Raw genomic sequence first — 22,417 nt, 5'->3', positions numbered from 1 at the left:
CTGCTAGTTCTGAGATTCTAGCACCTGAGCCCATAGCCGTTAGAAATAAAGTCTTCCTAAGAAGAGTGCTATAAGAGCAGGATTCATTGTCCGTGTCCGACGCAAATTTTAGGACATCGTTCAGAGACCAAGAGACCGTTTGTGGCCAAACCGAAGGTCGAAGCCTAGCACACGCTTTTGGAATAGATGAGAAATAGGAATCCGCCAGGTTAATGTTAAACCCAACAAGGAAGATCTTCTTCAAAGCTGACTTGATGGTGGTTATAATGCTAGCTGCTAGGCCTTTGTCAAATAGGAACCTAAAGAACGAGATGGCTAAATTCGGAGACATACGAGTATGGTCTGAATTCTTTAGGAAATCTGCTAGTTTCTTAACGGCCGAATCATATTGACGAATTGTCGAGTCCCTTTTGTCTGATTCGATGAAGAGAACGTTTTCCGGGTCAATGTTTGCGTCTCTATGAGCTGCAAATTTCATGAAGTCCACAAAGTTAGGGTTTTGGCTATCCTTGAGGAATCTGACACAGTCTGAGTTTGGATTACTTGGGTCAGTTTGGGGAACGGGATCAGGAAGGGAGGAGTTTCAACTCGAGGAGGAGAGAAAACCAACTGCTCTTTGGCCAGTGAGGTGCTACTAAAGCCACTGCCCCCCGGAAGGAGCGTAGTTTGTGTAAAACTTTCATTAGAAGATTCACTGGGGGAAATTGGTAAATTTTCTTCCAATGGTTCCAATCCAGGGTTAATGCGTCTATGGCAAAAGCCTGAGGGTCCAGGTTTGGTGTCACATAACAAGGAAGTTTGTGATTCATCTGAGTTGCGAATAGATCTACCTGGAGGCCCGGAACCAGCCTGAGTATCCACCGGAATGAAATTATGTCTAGAGACCATTCTGATTCCAGTGGTTTCATCCTGGATAGTGAGTCCGCTATCACATTCTGGACTCCCGCTAGGTGAGTTGCTGACAGGAACCAGTTCTTTTCTGTTGCCAAGGTGAAGATAGTGACCAGGATCTGATTCAGGTTGGGTGACTTGGATCCTCCTCTGTTGAGGCAGTGTACTACCGCTGTGCTGTCTGACACTACTTTGATGTGGGTCGACCTCGGAGGAGAGAGTCTCTTCAGGGTCAAGAACATTGCCATGGCTTCGAGAACATTGATATGGAAGTGTTTCATGGCTGGTGACCAAGAGCCCTGAAACATCTGATGTTCGGAGTAACGCCCCCATCCACTCAGAGACGCGTCTGTATGAATTGTCACCTGTGGAGGTGGGAATTGTAGAGGAACCGATTTGGAGAGGTTCTTCGGTTCGGACCATGGGTGTAGTCTCATTTTCAAGACAGAGGGGATCTTCGAGACCTTGTCTCTTAAAGGTACTGTAGCTCTCTTTCTCCAAACTCGATTGATGTCTTTGAGTTTGGCTTTTAGTAGGCGATCTGTTACTGAAGCGAATTGGAGAAGGCTGAGGATTCTTTCTAAGGCTCTTCTGGACACCCGTTTGTGTTTGAGAAAATTCTTGATCTTGGAAGCTATTTTTCTTACCTTTTTAGAAGGGAGAGACAGCTTGTGCTTCGAAATGTCCCACTGAATGCCTAACCGTTCGAAGTGGCCTGATGGTTGTAGGCGGGACTTTTGGAGATTGACCCGAAATCCCAGGTTGGCGAGAAATCGAAGTACTTTCTTCGTAGTTCTGTTGCATTCCAGGGCCGACCGAGCCCAAATGAGCCAATTGTCCAGATAAGCAATGATCTGTATCCCTTGGTTCCTGAGTTGTTCTAACACTGTCTCTCCCAGTTTTGTGAATATCCTGGGCGCAATGTTGAGGCCGAAGGGCATGACTTTGAACGCAAAGGCTTTCCTGCCTAGACGGAAACCTAGGTAAGGAAAGAAGTTTCGAGCTATTGGTACATGATAATAGGCGTCGGTAAGATCGATAGAGGTGGTGACGGCCCCACGGGGATGTAAGGTCCGTACCTAAGAGATAGTCAACATCCGGAACTTGTCGCAGAGGATGTAAGAATTTAGCTTTGACAAGTCCAGGACCACTCTCAATGCCGACGAGTCTTTCTTCGGAACTGTGAACAGGCGGCCTTGGAACTTCAGCGATCGAACCCGTTTGATTGCTTTTTTCCTGAGTAACTCTGTGGTGTATTCTTTCAGTATGGTAGTGGGTTTCTGGAAGAAGGTCACTGGTGGAGGAGGAGAACCTTTTGACCATTTCCACCCCAAACCTTTGGAGATTATGCTGTGAGCCCACGGACTGAAGATCCAATGGCCTCGAAAGTGGTAAAGTCTCCCCCCTACTGGGACTAAATTATTGTGAGGGAGTGAATCTAGGTCCCTTCCCTCCCCGAGCACCCCTTGTCCTAGGTCCGCCTTGTTGGCGGAACTGTCCTCTACCCCTGTAGCTACCTCTCTGGTGTCCACGAAAGGAACCTGAGGGTTCGTAACTAGGGTTGTATGCAGGCGAGGACATCCAAACAGGGTTGGGTTGTGTACCTGGGGGAGCAGTGAGGTAGACCACCTGTTGAGGGGGATTCGGTTGCAGAGACGTCGAAGCAGAGGGAGACTGTGATGACGAGTGGGTAACTGACGATTGATGGTAGTGACCCCGGTTCGTCTTCTAAGGGGTAAATCTCTGTTTCTTCTTGAAGAAAGCTTGCTTTTGGGCTTCGACCTTCCTTTTGGCAGTGAGGCCCCACCTTACTTGCAAATTTTGGTTTGCTCTCACAGCGTCTTGCAGAACCTTGTTCACCTCCTCCAGAGGAAAGAGTTTTTTACCCCAGCAGGAGGAAGCTATCAGCCTGTTCGGTTCATGTCTGATCGAGGCCTCAGACAGAAAGTATTTCCTGCAACTAACCCGAGCCGAGCAGAACTCGTGTAGGTCGATTTGGAAGGACAGAGACAGGTTCTTCGTGAATATACAAAACAAGGTCTCAGTCGGATAAAGCAAGGCTAGAGACTCCGCGGAGGTAATGGAGTGGAGAGACCTAGCTAACCTATTCCGTGCCTCAAACTCAGTCTTGAGAAGATTCTCCAGTAATTTGGGAAGCCTCTCGGAAAACAGATTAGAGGCGCAGTCTGGGTCTAACTTCCCTACTGTGAAAGTAGAGGAAGCATCGTCCCAGATAATAGAGGTACTTGGGATGTGCATGGAGGTGGGGTCCGTCTCTTTAAGAGCCGGTATTGCAGAACCTTCTTTGACAGCTTGAAAAGTAAGACCTGCCACTTTATCCGTAATAGGTAAGGTAATAACGGGAGCAGTTGTAAACATGGTGTAGGCCCCTTTGTGTGGGGTGAGCTTGGAATTAGCGCACCCCCACTCCGACAACATCCTGGCCCAGACAGCTTGGGCCTGCTCTTTAGGAAATATTACCGTTTCCTTCGGTACCTTGTCTAAGCTAACCAAGGCATGTTCTTTCAAACGGACGAAGCCGTTGAATGGGAATTCTAGGTCCTCTAGAGGGCGGGTGCCTATGCCCTCCAGAGTTATGGCACCATCTATATATGGAGCATGTAAGGCAAACCTCCATGGGTCGTTTTTATCGAAGGGGGGTAACTTCGAAGCATCTGGGGCTGAAGGAGGAGGCATCTGAGTTCCTGAACGGATCAGATTCGCCACCATATCTTTGAGCTCCGTCATAGCTCCTTGGCTTGCCCTAGAATGTTGTTGTATCTGCTGTTGTATCTGCTCTTTAACAATATTCCTGATCAGGTCGGCGGAGAAGGAGAGATCCTGAGCACGATCCGCTGACGAAGCCCTGGACTTAGCGGTCCTCGTCTTTTTAGTAGTCATGGTTTTATGTAAAGTAATATGAACATCAGGATCCTTTGAGGGTCCAGGGATTGGTGACGCAGATAATGGCAAAGCTGAAGGCTTAAAGATACGTAGTGGCTTCACCTTGGGTCGTACAGGAACGGAGGGATTCCGAGGAGAAGCCGTAGGCTTATCAAAGCCGTGAAAGGAAGAAGTAGAGGAAGGAGTGAGAGATGAAAGGGAGTCCACCAACTCATCACCACCTACCTGCTCAACCATGGGTTCGAAGTCCAAATTTAGAGAGGACTGAAAGAGGTGAGTGGATTAATGATGAAGCAATAAGCGATGTATATATATATATATATATAAAGAACCAATTAATTCATCGCAAAGGATACCAAAAGAAACAAATTAGAACCAACTTACATCACCGTTCAGGAGTAGGGATGACAGCTCGTAGCAGAGCGTGCATGACTCCGGGAACCATACCATGTAGGGGGCTTGTCCCGGTTCCCGAGAGAAGGATATGGCACAATGCGCATGAGACCGGCATAGGTCATGGCCCAGGGGATCATTAAAAGCAGCGGGGCAGCCCTTGGCAGCGCAGCGGACCTTCTGTAAAAGAAAGGAGACTTAAGTCTGGATGTTCCTTGAGACTCTGGTCAGTGAACAGATGAATCAAAGAAATAGATAATATTAATTATGTGTGCCTAACATGGTTCTATAATTGCTAGCTAGAGCTACAAATTAATATATTAAAGTCAAGTACAGTAACCACGTAACATGTAACTATAAACCTCATCGGTAAAATAATGTTAACCTCGGTTCTGAACGTCTGAGTGATCTCCGGTGAAGCCGGAGATCCGATGACAAAGGTCCGTAATAATGAAATTGTGAACATCAGCGGTAAGATAATGTTAACCTTAATGCTGAACGTTTGTGTGATCTCCGGTGAAGATGGAGATCCGGAGTCTTAGCGCCGGGTTTCACCGTTGCACTCCAAATATCTGACTAGTTTCCAACCCAATGAGTATTCATTATAGCGGAGTATAACTCAAGGCGGTGAACGTTCCGAAGAGAACGGAACTACGGGTGGCGGCATAAAGCGAGCCCAAAGTAATGACTCATACACGAACGGAACCTATTAATAATGCTAGCGATATTAACAGTAACCACATCAATAAAACGTAAATATCATCAAACGTAATATCATAAACCCGTAGAAGGAGAGGGGGAAGGGATAACTCGTGAGCGTATAAAACGGAAAACAGGAAATCCACCTCTTCTTACTCGAGATTAAGAAAGAAAACGAGAGAAAGGGTAACTCTTAACTGTAGTAACAGAAAACGAGAACTCCATGCTCACGCTCTCATGGTTACATTATAAAGAACCAAAAGCACACAATAATATGATATAAGAATAATAATCAAATTGTAATAACCAAGAACGAAGAATAACGACAGCGTAACAAATAAATATAAAGATATAGTCTAAAAAACGACCACCTTCCGAGGCGGATACTTAAACTATAACAAAGGCAAGAACGTTATTCTTCGTTCGTCCAAATTGGACTTGCTAGCAAAAGAATACCATAGTAAAAACAATAATAAAATAATGGTAATAATAATGGTCATAAATCGTAAGTGATATAACCTAGATGACAGAGTACCAGATGGGCAATATCAACTTGAAATACCAGCGAAGCGAACAACGCCAAAATGGCTGCCGAGGAAGGCCAAGCCTCTCCCAAAATTAAAATCCACATTACTGGAAAGAACAAATACCCAGTACTGAAAAAAGGCGTCAAAACAAACTATGGTACTTAACATTGGTAAAGGTGAAGTAGCAGCATCAGTCATGATGAATTAACGCCAAACACGGGAAAAAATACCGAGAGCACAAGCAACAGAACTAAGCGAGCAAGTCCAAAACAGAAGGATGTCCTAGAGGGCGCGCGTGTTAGGTGTCGGTGGCGTGGTCCAAGTGTGTTCTCTAGGGCCTCTGTTACAGCCCTTCCCTTTGATGAAGGAATTATCTAAATGGAAGACAGCCTGTGAATAGTGGTTTTCACACGCCCCTGTTTTATACACGACACCCACAAGGTGCTCGCGCGAGGGCAGTAACCTCTGCATTCTATGCTTTTATCTTTCTCTGGTATATTTGGAGGATTTATATCAGAAAAGTGTAAAGAATTACCCTTTTCACCGGCCGTCACAGGTCGCCCCAGAAATTAAGGTTTTCCAAAATCTCTCCATTCTGTACATTTTGTTTAATGGCAGGAAATACCCGTTTCTATTTGCAGCATCTTGGTCAATCTCATAGATGTCATATGTGCACATCTTGTGCTAATTGGTACCCATATAACCATTACGGTAAATTTCAATTTATCTAGCAGATCTGTATTAGCTACTACCTCTTTGAGGTGTGACCTTTTCAATTAAAGCACATTAATATTGTCATTACTGTGCAATAACTGTGGGCTCCTAGTGACAGTCGATGTTGTAGTTATTAGACCTCATTTCGACCCACCACCCACGCCATTAGTAACTTCTGTACTTCTTTGTGCTCTATTCATGCTTCATATCTTCCCATTGTTGTTGGTTTATATGCCTATCTGAACATTTATTTGCTTTACTGTTTAGTAGTAAAGTATTAGGATGTTTTTAGGTTCTGAAATATGCTGACTCCTGCTACATAAGAATTTTAGACTTATGATAGTGTTAATTTGGAAATTTTTAAGCTTCAGTGTGCTGACTAATGGTATATCTGAATTTAAGGTTTCTGATAGTTTTGAATTATAAATTTATAGACCTAATGGGGAGGGAAGGTCTACTGGAAATATGGGCAAAAACTCACGTTTCTATATCTATATCTATGGCTTCTTCTTCTGTTGAGACCAGGTAGAAGATTTTGGCTCTACTCTTTCTTGGTCACTGCTTGATCAATTCTTCCTCTTTAGTGCCAGTCATAATGCCTAAGACTCCTCTAACTATTTCAGTGGCATCTTTACCCACTGAGTCTAAAACAGTCTGGGATAATATGTAAGCCTGAATGACATACTGCATATACCACCAGACTTATGCCAAAAGACAGACAAATCTTTGTATACCAATGTAGATGGATTTGCCTATTGTCTTGTGCATTTAGAACATGACAGTGTTTATTCATAATTCACAGAATAACACTTCTGTTATGGTCTATGGGGAATATCTAGAAAAGTTGGGCTGGTAATTTTTGTTTAATTCTATTTGTGAAAAATTTCAAGACAGGAATAAATAAATAATGCGAAAAACAAAAAGGTTACTATATAACTTTGTACCTACATGAAGCCTAGTAACAAAAGAAAATTTAGGGTTTAGAAAGAAATATTTCCGGAAGCTTTTTGAAAGTTTAAAACTGTAAGTGTTAGGGGAAAGGAAGAAGTTGAAACCATAAGTTGACTCACATTATGCCGTTTCTCCCATTTGATGAATCTTTTTACGATGATCGATGACCTAAGACATTTCATAATTCCCAAAGATGTTCCACAAACTTTGACAACATTTGACCACTATATTTGACATTAGACTGACTCATTAAATGTAGTTCACTGAGCAATGACTTTTGTAACTGGTGGGTTCTATAATGGAACTATGCCGTGTACATCTGAAGAGAAGGCCTGGTCAGAATTGTCAAGATTAATACAAACTTTAACCCTTTAAACCTTTAATCTTTAAGCAGCTATTACAAATACTAGTATAGTTCAGTATACAAAGGATCTAATAAGATCCTTTCATATAATGTCATATAGCACTTTTGATATCGGTAATTTTTGCTATGAAATCTTCTTTGAAGATAGCAAAAGGTAAATGAATCTCACCCACTAAATATCTAATTATTTTTTTATCTAAACATTGTACGTAATATAAGGTACTTTATTATTTAAGTTTAAAATTATTCTTACCTGGTAGTCATCATGTTACTCCATGGACATGAGTCATGGTATGATAATGAAACAATCTCCAATAGATTTAGTAGATTTGAGAACAAAGACCTCAGAAGGATATTGGGAGTTAAATAGTAGGACAGGATTAGAAATGAAACTATAATAGAGATTACTCGAGTGCCATATGTGTATGAGATCATGATGAGGGGTAGATGGGGATGGTTTTGGCATGCTCTTTGCACTCCTCAAGAGAGATTAGTTCACAAAACATTCAGCTGGGCTCCACAAGGCACTAGAAGAGTTGGAAGACCAAGGCCCACATGGCTGAGGACTATGAAGCGCGAAGTAGGAGATGATGAATGGAGAAGCATAGATTTAAAAGCCCAAGATAGAGACGACTGGCGAAATCTAACCGAGGCCCTTCGCGTCAATAGGCGTAGGATGAGATGATGATGATGATTGTAGTCATTGTGCTTTAATCATCAAATCAACGAGTTTCCGACATCAAGCATTTCTACTCCACTCTCTCTCTCCCTCCTCTGTGATACCCAGTAGACCCAATAGGCAGAGAAAAGACTAGTTGAAGTAAGTGATTAAATAGATAATTTAAAAATTGTTATCTATCAAATAGTGTGCAATCAGTAGTCGTATGTTAGTGTAGGCCACCTACCATACTGGTGACTTAATATCATTGATTGTGTTCTTAAAGAAGGTTTTATACTATACAGTACTAGCACCATTTATCTGTTAGAGGCCGAGAAGCCAGTGGCTTTGGTGATTAAAGCATGATGACTATCGGGTAAATATTTAAATAACTTTTATTGTTAAAATTATTTTTTTGGACCAAGCAATGCACATAGAATTTTACAGCAATATCGGCACATTCAGCAGTTTCTTCTCAAGTATTATAGTTGTGTTTCCTCTGAATTACAGAGGATATAGAGAGTAAATTAGAGGGATAGAGCATAGGAAACTTTACCTAGCCATCAGATGTGGCAATAGTGGTAATTATATCCTTTGAAAAGAAATGGAAACACCTAATTACTTACTGGTGTTATGGTAGGTGCTTTCATATAGATTACTTTTTTCTTTTGGAGAAGTTAAAGATTTTTTAATGTCATTACAAAGATATTTTTTTAATGTCACTAACTGCAAAGTTACCCCATGTGACCATTTAGTCTCCCAATACTGACTATTACATTTGTATTTGAAGTTGAAAAGTGAAAGTTATACCAAAACAAAAGGAATAATGAAAATAAAATGGTACTTGTTACCAAAGGATTGTGTGAAGAGAAAAGAGTCTTAAAGGAAAGTGTTGGAGGAAATTGAACCAGAAGTTAAAAATGTTTAGGACTTGCGGGAACATAAGTGGTAATCAGGAAACATGAAAAGGGAGGAATTGGAGAAACATCTAGAGTGGTACGTGAGGTAAATGGCACCTTGTTGTGGGTAAAGGTGTGGAGAAGGTAATGAAAGAAAAGATGGTAAGAATCACATTTATAGGAGGTTGGGGACAAACTTAGAGAAATAAACACATAGGGTAAAGAGGGTGGTAGCTCAAGCCAACACAAGGTCATATAATAAGGGTTTACAGAACTGGGAACAAAAGAGGTGCTGAAGAAAATGTCGAAGCTATCAAAGGTTAGAAATGAAAGTACAAAAGGTATCATACATCAAGAAAATTAAAAATCAAAATGATACATCACTTAGGAATGAAGAAGTCATTTGGGAGAGATGGAAAGACCTTCTTGAACAAGAGACGATGGTCATGTTAACATGGGAATAGGTATCCCTGTGTGAGAGGTGTTTACCTACATTAAAAAAAAGATAAAGAATGGGAAGGCAATAAGACCAGACTTGATCCCATTTGTAGTATAAAAAGCATCAGAAGGAGTGGAAGTCCTATATAATCTGATGGAAAAGATCTTTAATTAAGGAATGAGACTAGAGGTGTGAAGGAAAAGTATATTGATACCAATTTTCAATGTCAAGGGGAATGTTCAAGAGTGCAATAATTTTAAAGTATTAAACTAATATCCTGCACGTGGATATTCTCAGAATGAATTACCGTTACCGATCCCATAATCCACCAGGATCGTAGGAGCGCTGCATGGTGAAGCACCACAATAGGAGCCTCCACTTGTCACGGTTGTGTGCGAGTGCGTGGGTCTGGGCGAAGGTTTTTCCTGCCCATTCAGCAATGTTGTTTGTCCACCTCTTTCTCTGCCGCCCTCTTCTCCTCTTCCCCTGAACTGTTCCCTGGAGAATTGTCTTGGACAGGCCGCTTGTTTGTGTTGTGTGGCCATACCATTTTAGTTTTCTCCTCTTCAATGTGGACAGCAGATCTTCATAGCGTCCTAAGTGTTGTCTCACTCTTCTGTTGACTTCCTCATTCGTGACATTCAATGTACGAAATGCCAAGCACTCGTCTGAAGCATCTCATTTCTGCAGCTTGGATCTTTCTCTGTAGCTCTGCCGTCAGTGTCCAGGATTCACAAGCATACAGAAGGATGGAAATGACTAGGGCATGCAATAGTCTCAATTTGGATTTGACAGCGATGTTTTTGTCTTTCCAGATTGGATTCAGTTTTGTTAGCGCCACTATTGTTTGCGCGATTCTTGCCTGGACTTCTGGTTTGGATCCTTCTTGGCTGATGATTGCACCAAGGTACTTGAATTATTGGACTGTTTCAAGTTGTTGACCATCGACCACGATTTTTGCTTTGATTGGTTCGTCGCTGTTTCTCATTAGCTTTGTTTTTTTCAGCACTGATTTCCATTCCGTATCTGGTTGATGTTTCATCCAGACGTTTCACGAGGTTGACCAGCTCATCTTCGTTCCCTGCCAGGCCGTCAATATCATCAGCAAACCGAAGGTTGCTGATTGTTCGTCCTCTGATGCTAACTGTGCTCACATGATCTTCGAGTGCATCTGTCATGATTTGTTCAAGGAAGATGTTGAACAGGGTTGGTGACAGAAGGCAGCCTTGGCGGACACCTACTGAAGTGTGGAACCCTTCGCCTATTTTGCCTTGGGCAAGGACCGCGCTGGTTGCTTTATTGTACAGCTGTTGGATTGTCTGTATCAGTTTTTGTCCCATGTTGTACCTGTTCATTGTGGCCCAGAGGGCATCATGCCATACGCAGTCAAATGCCTTTTTGTAGTCAATGAACACATGGAAGATGTCTTGCTGGTGTTGACTGTACTTCTCACACAGAACTCGAAGATTGAAAATCTGTTCCGTTGTGCTCCTTCCTCTTCTAAACCCAGCTTGTTCTTTGGCAATGATCTCTTCTGCCTGGGGTCTCAGTCGGTTCAGAATGACTCTCAACATCACTTTGCTTGCGTGGCTGAGAAGGCTAATCGTTCTATAGTTTTGGCATTGCTGTAAGTTGCCTTTCTTGGGAAGTGTGATGATGAGGGACTGTGTCCAGGGTGTGGGCCATTTACCCGTCTGCCAAATCTTGTTGCAGATGCTAGTGAGGATGTCAGTCACTGTCTCTCCGCCTTGCTTTATAAGTTCTGCAGGGATGTTGTCTACTCCTGCAGATTTTCCATGTTTTAGCGATCTGATCGCTTCCTCCACTTCTTCTCTCTGAACTGGGAAGTCGTCGTTGTTAGATGATTTGTGGTACAATGTTACATTGGGATCTCCATTGGTCTGGTAGTTGTAAAGGTCGGAACAGTACTATGTCCACCTCTTGAGTATGTCTTCTTCTTCCGTGAGGCAGTTCCCTACTTTGTCTTGGATGGTACTGACTCGTGCTTGCTTTGGTTCTGTTAGATCTTTCACGATTTGGAACGCTCGCCTACTGTTGTTCTTCTCGAGCTTTTCCTCAATTTCTGTACACTGTTTTCCAATCCAATCTTCTTTGGCTTGGTTCATGCTTTTTCTTATCTTGCGGTTGATTTCTCTGTATTCTGTTGCTCCGGTGGGTGTGGTCTTGTTCTTTTTCAGTTCTCTTCTTTTGTTGCACATATCCATGATTTCATCTATGACCCATCGCTGTGTTTTCCTGCGAACGTTTCCAAGCATTTCGTTTGCAGACTCTATTATGACTTTGTTGAATTGAGCTGTCAGCGTTTCCGCGCTGTGGTCTTCCTCAAGCATTAACAGTGGGGCAAACTTCCCTCCAACTGTTGCCTTAAAGGACTCTGCAATGTTGGGGTCCCTCAACCTTTCCAGGTTGAATTTCATCCTGGTGTTCTTGGGCTTCTTGATTGTCTTCAGCCTGAGTTTGAAATTCACGAACACCAGATTATGGTCGCTACCGACATCTGCACCAGGGAAAGTTCTTGTCGTAGCTCTTTTGATCCCCGATCTGAACCGATTTTGTACAAGAATGTAGTCGATCTGGTTGTGGTAGATTCCATTAGGTGCATGCCATGTCCAGCGTCGTGATGCCTTGTGCTCACCGAGTGTATTTGCAAGCACCGCATTGTTGTAGCTGGCAAACTCTAGTAGTCGTAGTCCTCTCATTGAACACATCATTGCACGAGGGGCCGCAGAATTCCATCCAGTTCTTCAGTGCGTCTTTGCCCACTTTCGCATTCGTTCTCCCTGGATGATAAGTATGTCCACTTTGTCGATGGTTCCTTGGAGTTGACTGTAGAATGCCTCCACAGCATCATCGTCGTGGTCTGTTGTTGGTGCATAGGCCTGTACTATTGTGATGTTAAATGGTGCTGCTCTTAGGCGGATGGAAATGCCCCTGCTGGAAACTGGCCGGCAACCTAGTACAGAGTTCTTGACGTTCTTGTTGACAAGAAAACCTAGGCCATTGGTATATTTGTCCATCTCTCCGCTGTAGTAAAGTACATGACCTTCCTCGGTAAGATGTTCCCCATGGTTCTTCCACCTAACCTCACTGAGTCCCACAACGTGCCAGGTGTATTTCTCCACTTCGGGTGTTAGTTCCTGTAGTTTCCCTGTCTGGGCAAGGGTTCTCATGTTCCATGTTGCTATTGCAACGTTATCTCTTCCTGAAAATAGGATGTGAATATCTGAGTGTTGTGGAAGGAATTGGGATAATGCATGGTTTAATACCTCTTAGAAAGCCAGTGGATAAAGTTAAAGAGAAGCAAAGGGCCTTGATATAGTTCTCAGAAAATTTTTGAAGAATTGATGCACCTTAGTGGTATCATAATTGAGTTTGTCTTTCCTTTTTATTTGAAGAGTGTACAAGTAACCTACTGTTCTCTGGGACCCAAAGTATCCGTTAATGTTTTACAATAAGTTTAGTTTAGATGTATTTGCCATTGCTGGGGATTTTACACAGGTAAATAAGTTTACCGAGTTATGTATTCCTCTTATTACCTCCACCCATGAAGTTGGAAGGAGGTTGTTTTACCCCCTATTTGTTCGTGTTTATTAGTGAGCACCTTCCTGGCCACAATTTTAATCGTAGAGTGATAAAACTTGCAGGGAACAACTGTTATGTAAAAAGCTGCAAATGATTAGATTTTGGAAGGTCAAGGTCACGGTCAAGCAAACGTCCAATTCACGTAGTCAGCCATAATTTTGGACATCGTTGTCACAGATATTTCAAACTTGGTTCATATTTGAGTTTCTGAAAATCCATGCCAATTAATACATTTTAAGGTCAAAGGACAAGGTCAAGTCCATGGTCAAAGTCAAGCAAGGTTAAATTCCGATCATCAACCATGCGGCCACAATTTTAATCGTAAAGTATTGAAACTTGCAGGGATTTTAATTTGTTGTGTAAAGAGATGGAAATTATTCAATTTTGGAAGGTCAAAGGTCAAGGTCACAGATGATAAAAACATCCATATAATGTAATCATCCATAAGTTTGGACATCCTTTTCTCAGAGACTAAACTTGGTTCATATTTGAGTTCATGAAAATCCATGCCAATTAATACATGTTAAGATCAAATATCAAGGTCAAAGTTGAGCAAAAGGTCGATAAATAAGCTGCCGCGGCAAAGGTCTGCCTTCTACTGAGTGCCCCTCTAGTTTTTACTGTATTCAGCTTAGAGAAGGAGTACCTCCTTTAGATCTGTTGCTATGTTTTTAGGTAGACTTGACTGTGTTATGTTGTTAGTCAGCTCAGAAGTTTAATTTTGAAACAAACCTGGCTAGTAGAATATGGTTATGAGTCTTTATCTAGTGGGTACTGTATTCTGATACACTTTTCTCTACTTATATTAAAAATAAAAGTTGCCTTGTGGGTTATCAGAACAGGGATTTCCTCTATACTTGATTATTTATTATTTACACACATTTTTTGTTTTAGTTTTTAAAATTTATCACTGTCAGCCACATCTGATAAGGCTTTGGGCTCCACCATCTGTTTTTCTTACTGTTCTTGTTATTTAATTTTTCCTCATATTTTAAATGTTTTTTGCATAAATGTTATCTTTTGGATTTGTAATCGACCAGTATCATAACTTAAACTGTCCAAGTACTATTCAAGGACTCAATATTTTTAATAGTTTTATTGAATAGGGCTCATTGCAATTACGATAAGTACAGTACTGATGTATAATAACGTAGTGTATATCCATGAGCAGCTCAGAATAATCATAAGAAAAGTATGGTTTCGGTTTTTGTTTTGTGATATTGCTTAATATTATTACTGTATTATTATTATTATTGTTGTTGTTGTTAGAGTAGTAGTAGTAGTAGTAGTAGTAGTAGTAGTAGTAGTAGTAGTAGTACTGTACTTTTATGACTATGAAATTATGAATTTCATATGTAACATCATGGTTAACCAGATAACTTTTTTTTTTCACCCAGATAAACACATATTTTGACAATATTGGAGTCTAACCATTAATCTTTTTCATTAGAGTGGATGTGGAAGTCGTTTGGAGAAATGGCTGGTGAAACACAAAAGAAGTGGTAGCTTGGAACAGCTTCAAGAAGAAATGTGCTCAAATCTTTACTCAGAAGCCCTTGCCTTAGCTGCTACTACATTTAGTGATGATGTGCCTACATTTAGAGATTTAATAATAGAAATGGGTAAGTAAATTATTGTATAATCTAAACCCACCTGTTTGCTTTTGCCCATTCCTTTGGTCAGCTGGTCTCCTGACACACAAGAGAAGAAACTCTCATGGGCTACTCCTTTTTGTGGTAGTCTGATCATTCCATGTACAGTATATCTGTAAAATGGGAAACATTACTTAGATATTTGTATACTGAGTGGAATTTATTAAATTTGCTTCTTTCTCTTTAACTTGTTGATCCATATTTCATATTGGGATTGCAATATTTTTCATGCACAGTACAGTAATACCTTGACATACAAGCATAAATTGTTCCTGGTCCGAGATCGTATGTCAAATTGCTTGTACAGGTATCTCCAAATTACTGTATCTCAAGTCAGTTTTTCCCCTATAAAATAACTGAAAAAATTTCCTTCATTCCCACCCTCTTAAAAATATCCCAAAAAAGGGATTTTGACGTAGGAAAAATCTATTTCTGGGCGAGGGACCTGTGCCGCCCAGTGAATAAGCTCCATTTAGCACTTATTCTTAGGTAATTTACTGCTAAATATACCAGAGAAAAAATGTAAAGGAGTGCTAGGTTAACTAGCTCGCTCACCTATTGGTGTCGGTATAAAATTGGGCGTATATTCCAGAGGTCCCGCACTATTTAGATTAATCCACGACAGAGAACCCCAATAGAGGAGAGCCGTTCAACCTCACTCGGTACTACTACAATGCATCCGCTCAGAACCCAACTCCTTAGCACCCAAAGTTTGGGGACTCCAAGGGAGAGGAGCTGGGAGGGTTCACTGGGCGGCACAGGTCCCTCGCCCAGAAATAGATTTTTCCTACGTCAAAATCCCTTTTCTGGGCTCGAACCTGTGCCGCCCAGTGAATCTATACAAGAGAAAAATGTCACCAAACTTGCAAAATAAAGGAAAAAACATAAGCGTAAGAGAAATACAGGATGCTTTAATCAGAGATGAGTACCAAAAAACAATTATAAGGGTATCTTAAATATGAACATAAATCCAATAAGGTAGGTATAATAATGCCGTGAGTGATAATATATACAGATACTCAGGAGCATAAAAATTTACAAATATAATAACAGTATTCAGGTGCGAGACCAACGAATACAATAGGGTATAAATGAGGCAGGTAAGAGGGAGAGATAAAGAGTCAAGGCATTAACCTGTGAGTTACTCGGGAGTAACTACGCTCCCTGCGGCTACTGTAGAAAATTTTAGGGCTTCCAAATGTTTAAGGTAGTGTTTCTTGAACACTGACGGTGATTTCCACCCTGTATACCTGGAAAGGTCTGTAAAATTCATGTGGTGAAAGAAGTTCACCGAGGTGGCAACCGCCCTGATATCATGTGCAAGAGGAAAAGAGTCAGGGTTAGCTTGTTTAATAAAATACAAAATTTGTTGCCTGATCCCTTTAATAGTAATGGTACCGCCTTGTTCTCTAACGAATAGAGGCCCCGAGGAGTTAGAGGAGGTCCGGGATAGATAAGACCTAAGAGTAGTGACAGGGCACAGCGACGGATCTTGCGTGAGGGGAACAATTTTCCAGGAGGTCCATCTGTTTTGAGGGTCTTCATTCTTAGCCAAAAAGAATTTGTTAGGAGAAAGAAGGACCTCTCCTGAAGGCAGAAAGTCAATATGACCCGGGTCTCTCGACAAGGCTGCCAATTCAGAAATTCTTGCCCCGGAAGCCAAGCTCACTAGGAAAAGAGTTTTCCTGAGAAGGGGCATGTAATCACAAGAACTGTTAATGGTATCAGAAGCCAATTTGAGTACGTCATTAAGGAACCAGGTCACCGGGGTAGGACGAGTAACCGGTTTCAGTCTGGCACAAGCTTTCGGAATTGAAGCTAACAAAGAGTCGGCTAAGTCTATGTTAAAACCCACTAGGAAGATCTTTTTCAGAGCCGATTTAATAGTGGTGATAGTATTGGCTGCCAGACCTGATTCTAATAAAGATCTAAAGAAAGTGACTGTAAGGTTCAAGTTCATACAGTTCACGTCTGAGTCTATTAAAAATTTTGCCAACTTTTTAACTGCAGAGTCATACTGACGGATGGTGGAATCCCGTTTATCTGATTCTAGGAACAAGGTGTTTTGAGGATCAATATTGGCACCATGCATAGCCGCAAACTTCATAAAGTCCATAAAGTTAGGGCGCTCTGAATGTTTGAGAAAGCGTACACAACGCGTGTTTGTACTATCTGAGACAGAACCGGATTGGGTATCGGGTGAGGGTATAGTCTCAACTCCCGCAGGAGAGGATACCAGTTGCTCTTGGGCCAGTTGGGTGCGACCAAGGCTACTTGTCCCTTGAAGGATCTCAGTTTGTCTAGAACTTTCAGCAAAAGATTCACCGGGGGAAAGAGATAAATCTTTTCCCAGTTGTCCCAATTCTGTGACATGGCGTCTGTGGCGTAAGCCTGAGGGTCTAGATTGGGAGCCACATATACTCTCAATTTGTGGTTGGATTCCGTGGCGAAGAGGTCCACTTGGAGACCGGGAACCTGAGAGAGAATCCACCGAAATGACTTTAGATCGAGTGACCATTCCGATTCTAGAGGGGAGGTCCGGGACAGGGCGTCTGCCACTACATTCCGGACTCCCGCCAGGTGGACAGCTGAAAGATGCCAACGGTTCGAGGCTGCTAGGGAGAATATGGCTATTAGAACATGGTTCAGAGGCCCTGACTTTGACCCGCCTCTGTTGAGGCAGCGGACCACCACTTCGCTGTCGAGGACCAGACGAAGGTGTTGTTTCTTGGGAAGAGCGAGACGTTTCAGGGTTAGAAGAACTGCCATGGCCTCTAGCACATTGATGTGAAAATGGCGGAACAAGGGAGTCCAAAGACCTTGAACTTTCTTGAGCTGAGAATAGCCGCCCCAACCTGATAGGGATGCGTCTGTGTGAATGATTAATTCCGGGGGCGGAAATCGAAGGGGAACTGACTTTGACAGACTGTTTGCTCTTGTCCAAGGAAGAAGTCTTTCCCGTAGAATGGGAGGAAGGCGGACTTTCCTGTCCCGGAGCTTCCGGTTCGCCCTCGAACGCCAGACACGATTGATATCTTTCAATTTTGCCTTCAGAAGAAGATCCGTCACTGAGGCAAACTGAAGGGAACCCAGAATCTTCTCTTGAAGCCGTCTGGAACTTACTTTGTCTTTGAGAAAGCGTTTGGTGTTTCTTGCAATCTCTAACCTCTTGGGTCTGGGAAGACACAGAGTATGAGATATAAGATCCCATTGCAGGCCGAGCCATTGGAACTTCGATTTTGGAAGAAGACGGGACTTCTTGAAGTTGATCTGGAAGCCTAGAGATTGAAGATAATGGATGACTTTGTGAGTGGCTTTTAGGCAATTTTGGGAGGTGTCTGACCAAATGAGCCAGTCGTCCAGATAGGCTACTACTTGAATCCCTTGATTCCTGAGTTCCTGAACAGCGACTTCTGCTAGCTTTGTGAAGATCCTTGGGGCAATGTTGAGCCCGAAAGGCATCACCTTGAAGGAGTAACTTTTGTCCCCTAAGCGAAAGCCTAGGTACGGACGGAAGTGTCTCGCTATCGGGACGTGATAGTAGGCGTCTGTAAGATCGATAGAGGTGGTGACGGCCCCACGGGGAAGTAAGGTCCGCACCTGCGAGACGGTAAGCATTCGAAACTTGTCGCATTGAATGGACAAGTTGAGAAGGGATAGATCTAGAATCACTCTTCTCTTGTCTGAATCCTTCTTCGGAACACTGAACAGCCGACCTTGAAACTTCAGATGTTTCGTTTCTTGTATGGCATTCTTTTGTAAAAGTTCCTGGACAAATTCGACCAGGTCCGGAGTGGAATGTTGACGAAATTTGTTCGGAGGAGGAGGTCCTTGAATCCAACTCCACCCTAGTCCCTTGGAGATGATACTGAACGCCCAGGGACTGAACCTCCATTTGTTGCGGAAGGCATAGAGCCTCCCCCCTACCTGCTGCACCTCAGTATTGGTTTGAGGAGTTGCCTCCACGTCCGCCTCGGAAGTTCTTTCCTCTGCGAAAGGCTCTTCCCCTGCCTTTGTTCTGGTTAGAGCCACGGTGGTAGCCTCTACCTCTACCATAACTCTGGGAAGAGCTATGAGCCTCGTAGGACTGGTTAAAGGCAGGGGAAGTGGCGGAGGCACCAGAAAGCTGGCTCTTAGGTAGCAGAACGGTGACATAGTCATCCGAAGGAGCCCGAGAGGTGGAAGGCTGTGCAGGGGCAACAGAAGATGGAGGAAGAGGCAGCCGGAAGTTGGATGAAGCACTCTGTTGTTGCCTGAACTGGGTGGAGGTATATGGTCTAAGCTTCTTCCTACCCCGGGCTTGATAATTTGCGGGGTCATACTTGCGTTTAGGGGTCAAACCCCAACGGGCTTTAAGGCTCTGATTAACCCTAGTGGCCTCCGCCAAGACTTCCTCTACGAGATCCTCGGGGAAGAGATTTGAACCCCAACAGGAGGACCGGATGAGTTTATTAGGTTCATGCCTAATCGTCGCCTCAGCTAGAACATGCTTGCGACATCTGCGTTTAGCAGTAGCAAAGTCATATAAGTCATAATATAACGACTGTAGCGTAGCCTTGTTGAGAGACTTAAAAATACTCTCCGTATCGTAAGTCAAGGCTATCGACTCCGTGGATGTGGCCAGGTTTAGAGTACGGCCAACACGTAGGCGGGAATCATATTCCTGTTTAATGAGAGATTCCGGGAGACGGGGAAGCTTCTCACTAAACAAGACTGAGGCACAGTCTGCTGCAAGCTTGCCGGAGGTAAAGGTGGTATGGACGTTGTCCCAACACTCAATACCTGAGGGAAGAAGGAGGGAGATTGGATCCACCTCTCGGATGGGAGGCAAGGGCTTCTCCTCCAGAGCATATTGAAAGGCAAGCTCTGCCACCTTATTGACGCATGGAGTCAAGGTGTTCTTGTCCATTAAGAACATCGTAAAGGAGCTTTTATGAGGCGTCAGCATGGTGTTAGTGCAGCCGATGTCATTCAAAAATCTGGCCCAAACAGATTGGGCTTGCTCCTTCGGGAAGATGACCGTCTCTTTGGGGACCTTGTCTAATCGGACTAAAGCTTCCTCGGTAAGTCTGGCATAACCATGAAATGGAAATGCCAGACCCGGAGGAAAGAATTCAAAGTCCTCTAGAGGGCGAGTGCCAAGGCCCTCCAGAGTCAACATTCCGTCTGAGAACGGGGAATGAAGAGCCATCCGCCAGGGGTTGTTCTTGGCAAACGGCGGGAGCTTAGAGGCATCCGGTATGAGAGAGCTTTGGACTCTCTCCGGAGCTCCTTGCTCTAAAGCCCCAATTCTCTGACCGAAGTTAGAGAACATCGTGTCCATCCTCGACTGCATCTCCGAAACCAACTTTTCCTGCATCTCCGACACGATGCGAAGCATAGCTGATTCGGAAAGGCCCGGGCTAGCAGCAGGAGGGGCGGAAGGAACTCCCGGGTCGTGAGACTTAGAGGAGGAACCAGAGGTCTTTGAAGACGGGTTTGTACCAGGTTTAGAGCCATGAGAAGTCTTGTGAGGCTTGCGAGCTTTGGGTAAGGTCCTTGAAGTAGACTTATCCTTAGGGGGAACCGGGTATGAACGTTGAGACGAATCACGGTCCCCAGAAAATCCAAGAAAGGAAGAGCGATCAGAAGAAGAAGAAAGAGCGGGGCTGAGGATAGGAATCTCAGCGCCGGACACACCTGCCTCACTTACCACCCTACCTGTATCCGGCTCGTCTAGCAACATTGGTTCGACGTCCAGGTTCATGGAGGCAACATTGTCCTCCAGACCTCCGGGGGCGTCCGATGGATCTTGCTCTGGGTCGATGAGACCCGTTATAGTGGCATCAATGTGGGCAATGATGGGAGCTGCCACATGCCTAGCCACAGCAGCTGAAGACTTGGCGTTGGGGTAAACCATGGTGCAGTAGTCCTCAGATAGGACGTACGGCCGCTTAGACTTTACATTCCGGGCAAAACCACCAACCCACACCTTCAGTGTGGCCCGAGCCGCAGACTTTTGCTCCGGGGATGCCTGAAATAATAGTGGGAATTATAAAAGGGAAACTCCCAATGATCCTTCAAGACCATAGATATCTTACTAATAGTAAATAAAATAAGAAGGCAATATAGCCAACGGGACTCACCGAGTCAGAACCAAGGGTAGTGATGAGGTCGAAGCAAATCACACAGTTATCCGGGTGCCATACCACAACGTCTTCCAGTTGAACCCCACAAGGGGCGTGAGATCGGCAGACGGAGTGGCCACAAGGCTGGTGCAGAACAGCTGCACAGGCCGGCGTCAGACAATGCACCATCTGTAAAAAGAATAGTATATGAGAAACTGTAATTCTCTTAATTAGGGGCGGGTCTGGAGGACCCGGGCCTAACATAGGTCTAACACAAGATTAGAGCCTAACTACTATTCTATAAGTGGCCTAACATAGGTCTAACACAAGAATAGAGTTTAACTATACTATTCTTTTAAGTAGGGCCTAAAATAGGTCTAACACAAGATTAGACTGTAAAAAATAAAATAAATTTTTTTTTTTTTTTTTTTTTTTTTTTTTTTTTTTTTTTTTTTTTTTTTTTTTTAGGGGCGGGTCCGGAGGACCCGGGCCTAACATAGGTCTAACGCAAGGTTAGAGCTTAACTATAATATTCTTACATAGGGGCGGGACCGGGGGTCCCGGGCCTAAACATAAGTCTAACTTGAAACTAAAGTATAGCCATCCATTCCGGTCAAGCCGGGAGCATAAAAAAGGATGCAAAAACAAGGAATTAAGACACATAGTGTCTGATTTCCCGGGGTGGGGTAGACCCCGGGCCGGGAAATAAAGGTATATTCAATACCAATTCCTTTAGGGACTCCGGGGTAGTGATCTGTCATATATAATCATCATAGGAAATGTTATAAAATAATAGGGGGGCGGAACTGTAACTAAGAACTGCCAATCGAACCCGGAGGGTTTCGTATAACATAAGCCAGAATGAAAAGTGAATATAAAATAGGGTACACCGGGATCCAACTCTGTAGACCGGTGGCCAACCAGACTAGACAGAGACTAAACCGCCGGGCCACCCGGAGGACAAAGTCCATAAACACTTAACTACCCCCTCTAAAAGGAGGGAAGGCAACGGTCCCTTAGTGGAGGGGGGAGAAGCCTAGCCTCCCACCTAGCTAGAGGGGGAGCGTGGGGGAGGATCACGTGATACGAGGCAGCAGGGCTACCAACTGACGATCCCCAATCAGACAGATCAAACGGAGTAATGGCACAAATATTCATTATAATAATAATAATAGCGTTAAATATATGAATAAACACATTGAAAATTTTTGGGCAAGGCATGCAACATAAATAATTAAATCACAAAAGACACACCTGATGGCTAAAATAACATTGCCGCCTTAGCACGGTCGGCAGCCATAGCGATACGTAAATGATATCGGCCCAAAATTTGAACCACGAGGATTCTAAACGCTAAATAATGAATATTCACAATAACAAATAATATTTGATAAAAAAATAATACACATAGTAACACCGCAAGTGAAAATTAAAAGCTCTCAAAAACAGGAGTACCAACTGTAGTGAAATCAAGCAAGATCGGTATGAACGAAGAGAATAAACTCCTATAATATAAATATTAAACGATCTAGGTTGCTCAAAACACAGTAAAATCCAGCTTGGTACTTAACTTAGACGGTGTCTCCTGGGAAACCGACGAAGAAGCCATAATTCAC

General features: G+C 43.2%; 1 protein-coding gene across 2 annotated transcripts in view; it reads left to right on the top strand.

Moving 5' to 3' along the window:
* LOC137630373 (UPF0764 protein C16orf89 homolog) overlaps positions 1-22,417 on the top strand; it is a 163,335-nt gene that overhangs the window by 118,871 nt on the left and 22,047 nt on the right. For both annotated transcript variants that reach the window (XM_068361806.1, XM_068361805.1), the window contains exon 5: positions 14,493-14,664. In XM_068361806.1, coding sequence (XP_068217907.1) covers positions 14,493-14,664 — 172 coding nt within the window. The remainder of the gene's footprint in view (positions 1-14,492; positions 14,665-22,417) is intronic.

This window comes from Palaemon carinicauda, chromosome 38 (genome assembly GCF_036898095.1).
Source record: "Palaemon carinicauda isolate YSFRI2023 chromosome 38, ASM3689809v2, whole genome shotgun sequence".
Taxonomy (NCBI): domain Eukaryota; kingdom Metazoa; phylum Arthropoda; class Malacostraca; order Decapoda; family Palaemonidae; genus Palaemon; species Palaemon carinicauda.
This window is presented reverse-complemented; position numbering and strand designations above follow the sequence as displayed.